The sequence below is a fragment of the Cetorhinus maximus genome, chromosome 5, assembly GCF_964194155.1.
Source record: "Cetorhinus maximus chromosome 5, sCetMax3.hap1.1, whole genome shotgun sequence".
Taxonomy (NCBI): Eukaryota; Metazoa; Chordata; class Chondrichthyes; order Lamniformes; family Cetorhinidae; genus Cetorhinus; species Cetorhinus maximus.
The window spans coordinates 13,750,826-13,756,825 of NC_135883.1; the positions used below are offsets into that span (position 1 = coordinate 13,750,826).

General features: G+C 43.6%; 1 protein-coding gene across 1 annotated transcript; it reads left to right on the top strand.

Annotated features, from left to right (window-relative positions):
- Nucleotides 1-808: 808 nt before the first annotated feature.
- LOC144680501 (rho-related GTP-binding protein RhoB-like) lies at nucleotides 809-1,564 on the top strand. Its single transcript, XM_078541543.1, has one exon. The coding sequence runs from the start codon at nucleotides 810-812 to the stop codon at nucleotides 1,503-1,505; it is 696 nt and encodes a 231-aa protein (XP_078397669.1). The 5' UTR covers nucleotide 809; the 3' UTR covers nucleotides 1,506-1,564.
- The last annotated feature ends 4,436 nt before the right edge of the window (nucleotides 1,565-6,000 follow it).

The following is a 6,000-nucleotide window of genomic DNA, read 5'->3' on the forward strand; positions in this document are numbered from 1 at the left end:
GCACATTCCTTAGATAATATCACCACCTTCAACACTTCTTTGTCCTTTTGTCTATAACATCTTTTGGCAATCTCCACCTATCACTGGCCCTCTACCCAGCTCGACCTGTCCCACCCCCCCTTAAACCAGTTTATATTTCACCTCTTTTCTATTTTTCCTTAGTTTTGTTGAAGAGTCATAGGGACTCGAAACGTTCAACTGTGCCCCTCTCCGCAGATGCTGTCAGAGATGCTGAGTTTTTCCAGCTCATTTTTATTTTTGTTTGGGTTTTGTCCCCCCCCACCCCCTCCCATACTAGCAGCTTCGAGCACGCTTTACAGCTGCGAGCGACTTCATATGGTTTACACACAACAGGACGAGAGAGAAAACGAAATAGAAGGGCATTATAGGAATCCTTTTTTAAAATATATATATATATAAAAAAAAATTGAGCACACCCGAGTAGTCGGGTGCAAAAGTGCAGGTTTGGGGATAGAGCTGTAAAAGTTTCCCTATTAAGACAGGGGGAAGGAAAGGGTGTTTTGACTGAGATCTCCTCCTTGTCTGGGAGCTGACTAATCGATTGCACTTCCCACCCCGCCAGCAGCAGCAGCAGTAGCAGCAGCTCAGCTCCCAATCAGTGGAGCGCTCGCAGCCGATGAGCTCAGCCAGGAGCCTCCCATTGGGTTGCTATATTTAGGAGAAAGGGCTGCCTGTTTAAAAAGCGGTGGAGATAAGGTTGGGGGGGGTGTTGCTTGTGATCTGGATGCTGGTGCGAGTCAGTGCAGTCTAGTCCAGTCCAGTCCATCCCAAGCCGGTGAACGAGTTGAATGAAAGGCGGATGCGGACGGACCGGTCTTCACACGGATAGCAAGCCTCTTGTCTGCGAAGCCCGGCTGAGGAGGGGTTTGCTGGGGGAGCTGGCCGGCGGGGCCATGGCGGCGATCAGGAAGAAGCTGGTGGTGGTGGGGGACGGGGCCTGCGGCAAGACCTGCCTGCTGATCGTCTTCAGCAAGGACGAGTTCCCCGAGGTCTACGTGCCCACGGTCTTCGAGAACTACGTGGCCGACATCGAGGTGGACGGCAAGCAGGTGGAGCTGGCCCTGTGGGACACGGCCGGCCAGGAGGACTACGACCGGCTGCGGCCCCTCTCTTACCCGGACACCGACGTCATCCTGATGTGCTTCTCGGTGGACAGCCCGGACTCGCTGGAGAACATCCCGGAGAAGTGGGTGCCCGAGGTCAAGCACTTCTGCCCCAACGTGCCCATCATCCTGGTGGCCAACAAGAAGGACCTGCGCCACGACGAGAACGTCCGCAACGAGCTGGCCCGCATGAAGCAGGAGCCGGTGCGGACCGAGGACGGCCGGGCCATGGCCGTCCGCATCGGGGCCTACGACTACCTGGAGTGCTCGGCCAAGACCAAGGAAGGGGTGCGGGAGGTGTTCGAGACCGCCACCCGGGCGGCCCTGCAGAAGAGAGCCCGGCCGAGCAGGGGCTGCGCCAACTGTTGCTCCCTCTTGTGATGTGTCGGCTCATCATCTTCATCTTCTACTTATTTATTGCTACTCTCAAGAAACTGAACCTTCTTCCTTCCTCCCTCCCTTTTTTTTATTGTGTAGAAGAAGTGGACACATTTTTGGGGGGGGGGTGGGTGGGAGTGCTGGGAGAAAACATGAAACAAATGGGGATCACCTGAATTCACCTCCCTCCTTTTTTTTATTGTGTAAAAGAAGTGGACACATTTTTGGGGGGGTGTTGGGTGGTGTTGGGGGTAGAGAGAAAACATGAAACAAATGGGGATCACCTGAATTCACCCTCTTTTTTTTATTGTGTAGAAGAAGTGGACACATTTTTGGGGGGGTGGTGGGGAGAGAAAACATGAAACAAATGGGGATCACCTGAATTCACCTCCCTCCTTTTTTTTTTATTGTGTAAAAGAAGTGGACACATTTTTGGGGGGGTGGTGGGGAGAGAAAACATGAAACAAATGGGGAATAACCTGAATTCACCTCCCTCTTTTTTATTGTATAAAAGAAGTGGACACATGTTTGGGGGGTGGGTGGTGTTGGGGAGAGAAAACATGAAACAAATGGGGATCACCTGAAGAGGGGCAAGGGGTGTGGGATTTTTTGTTCTATTGGGGCCGATCGATCATCTAGAGATCTACCAGTTTAAAGGAAGATGATGAAGGTGATGATAAAGCTTCTTCACATTGACTGACTGCGGAAAGGACTGGACGAGTGAACCCCTTCCTCTCCCTGAGAAAGGGGGTTTGTGCATCGGTTATTGTATTGTAATGCGGCAAGACTGGGGGCTGGTCTAAAAGGGAGTGTTTTTTTATATATATATATATATTTAAAAAAAAAACATCTTTTTTTCTTCCCTTTAACTGCGAGAAGCGATTAGGACTTTTTTTGGGTTTTTTTTTGTCTTTTTCCCCCCTAAGTTTGCTTCTAGCTGCACCTGATAAGATGAGGGAGCTGAATTGGGATGGTGCTGTCTGTGTGAAAGGTGGGGGGGCGCCACTAAACCTGGCTTTACCCGGGAAGGTCGCACTGAAACTACTGCCAAGAGCACATTTGTGGGTTTTCGCCGCTCAGACACACACACACACACAAACACTCGTGGACACCAAATCCACTGTTTATTTTCCCCCCTTAATACCCACACGAGTGACTTATCACCAATCGTCCAAACGTGACTTTTTAAAGCAAATATTGCTCTGGCAACACAGACAGGAAAAAAAAAACTTTTTTTGGGGACACACTTTTTAGGGAGGTAAAATTGGAAAATTATTTTCAAAGAGTGCTGATTTTTTTTTTTGTTTGTGTGAAATGGGGGTGGGTGGGGGGTTGAATCTGTACCGCTCTCTGAAAGAGGCTTAAAAGTGCATTGATATTTTTGATACGTCTCCCCAAGTGGTACTGAGGTTGGGTCATTGTCTCTTGTTTTAAAAAAAAACCAACGAGGAAAAAAATGGCGAAGCTTGGAACTGAAGCCAAGACGTACGTTTTGTTTACAGGATTATATACTGAATTGTAAGCTGTGTAAAACTCGTTTTCACGAAAAAGGTATTAAATATAATCAAATCTGACCCAGTTTTGTATTTATTTAAAACTACATTTTTTTTTTTATTTCCTGGACTTGTAAAATTGGAAGTTTTATTTTTTTTCAAACTAACTTTACACTGGGTGACTGAGTCTGTGCTGTTCCTGGGGTTGTCTTTTTTTTTAAATGAAGCGGTTAATTCTTTTCCGCTGTAATAGAACTGATTTTATTTGGAGCATAAAATGCGCGGGTTTTCTTTGACTCCCGTACCCCACATTTGTAGCAATTGATGTTTTTTTGGCTAACCCAGTCGGCTCTTTTGTGAAGGAATGGGTGCGGTCAGTTTTCTGCAGAGCTAATGCACTCCTTTGGGTCCTAATGCCTACCGAGTTTATTATGAACCCATGTGTTGATATATAACTTTTTTAATCGTCTGTATTTCCATTAATTTTTAATCTTGCCCTTTTCCAATGTTTGTGTTCACTGGTGCATTTGAAGAAGCGGATGAACCAGTACTGCACATGTTTTAAATGCAGGAACTTTTGACATCTGTGCTGCAAGATATGGCTTAGATAACATGCAACAACAAACACATTTAAAAACAGTAACTTCGAGGACATTGATTCTGTTTAAACTTAACAACAGTGACGAGCAGTTGGGTTGCATGCTTCAAAATGATCAACCCCCTAATGGCCTATTCAGAGGGGCTTCATCTGGGTGATAACTCTTGACATTTTGGTCCGGCCATGTTCGGAAGAGATGGCGAGAATTGCTGAAAGTTCCTGATCTTTCAAGTGCGGATAAGAATTGGAGTGAGGACTGTATTTGAATCATTTTGAGATGTCGTTCATGATTGACCAGTCAGAAGGGGTGTTTGGTGCTGTTTTTAATCAGTCACATCCTTCCATACAAATGTAGAAGGTGGTTTTGGTTCCAAAAGTGGGGGTGATTTTTTTTTCCATGCAGCGTTCTTGTGCTGTGACTTGAGTAGAATGGTGCAAATCTTATTATTTTTCTCTCTCTCGGTAGTTCGGATGGCTGTTGTGACAGCTGATTGGAACCCTTGCAAACATTCTCCCACACTTGAGCAAAATAGCTACATCTATTCTATACTTGCATTCTATGACTGTCCCATTCATGGTTCCTTGAACAAAAGACTGACTGACAGGCGCATTTTGAATGTGGGAGTTATGTTACCATTCAATAAATTAGAATATTGCTCAGCCAGTTCTTTATATCCAGATAGACTATGCCACTATTCTTTGATTATTTCATTAATATCTGTGCCACATGAAAATTGAGACTTTCTAACTGTTTGAAACCTTGTTCTCAAAAGGAGGAAAATGGCATTTAGAAAATTGGGTTTGTTAGTTAAAATACCTCCTTTTTTTGATACAGTTTATCTAAAGATACCTACTTAAATGTTGTGCACACCTCTAATAATTTTCTTGGCCTTTTTTCTTAACTTTGATCTCTGTCTCCATATAAACAGCAGTCCTGTTTTAAGCTTATTCTTTGTAACAGAACATCATCTTGGTAGAATAAAGGCCATAAGACATAGGAGCAGAGATTAGGCCATTCAGCCCAACGAGTCTGCTCTGCCATTCAATCATGGCTGATAAGTTTCTCAATTTAAAAACTCATTCTGAAAAACTGAAAACATTAGGAATACACAACAGGTCTGTCAGCCTCCTCAAAGAAACATTTTAGAGAAAAATGTTTTAATTGAGGCTTACTTGGAAAATCAAAAATGAAAGCTGGATGCAATACATGAGTGCAATCCTTGCGTACAAGTTCAACATGTCCTTACAACCCTATACTTAAGTATATATACCTGTCTTGCTGTGTGTAAAATTGACTGCTGTTTGTCTACGTAAGTCACTTGCTTCAAAGCAATTATCTGTGAGGTACCTTGAGATGCATAAGGCAAGGTACTATTTTTCTAAATGCATGGTTTGTTTCTTAATCCCTGCTTGAAGTCTTTACAACACTTATTTGAAGATATTTTCTCATTAATGGGGGTGAATTGCTGTCAGATTGCCCCATTTATCTTTAACTTAGGTGGAAGAAATCCTAGAAAAATTTGTATGAAGTTATTATGGATTAAATTAATTCATTTAAAAATCTCTCCATCTGGCTGTGTGATTGGAATGATATGCTGAATGAAAGTTGGAGATTTCTTCCTACTAAGAGACAAAATTAAATTGAATCACCTCAAGCTCTTGTGCATCCAGCAGATGGGTTAAAAGAGCAGATTGTCTACTTGCCTACATGACCTCCATTACAATTGGTATGTACCTTTTTAAGGGGAACTTGAAAGAATAAAAATGGAACAATTAAACTTTTTAAATTTGGGCTGAGTCTCCTTTTTCTATAATTTTCTCCTTCCTTGTTGGCACTCCCTAAACTGTCCACTATTCCCAGCTCTTGGTAGCAGTAACTTGATTTCTGGTGGTGCTGATATCACCTTGCAACAGATGTGCTGGGATGCCCATGAGTTTGCAGTCTCCGCTGTGGAAGATGGCTTAGATTGTGGAATATAATGGGTCTCAATCTCCTAAACTCCATGCTATGGTACATTGGAGCTATGGTGCTGCTCTGTTGAGCATTTTGTATTTCCTGGATAAGATTTTATTCCAATTGACAAACCTCATTTACATAATCTCTTAATACCAAATTACAATGATGAGTTGCTCAATTAGACTGCACTTCCTTGTTACTTCAGTCATGCTTCATTAGTCTCCAGCAGATCTGTGTGGTAAAACTCGATGGCTTTTTTTTTGTTTCCTTCACCCCAGTTTTTTTTTAATTTCCTCCTAGAACAATGGCTGTTGCTCATATTATTTATACAGGCATCCTGTGTTCTCTGGAACTTTTTTCTGAGAAGCCATTCCTCATAGAGTTGCTTCTGTGCATGAGGAGGGAGCGTCACCGAGAACCATACACTGGGAAATCGTGGCCACGGAGCCG

Excerpts from the sequence above, each read along its gene's own strand:
- LOC144680501 (XM_078541543.1), top strand. The coding sequence starts at position 810 with ATGAAAGGCGGATGCGGACGGACCGGTCTTCACACGGATAGCAAGCCT.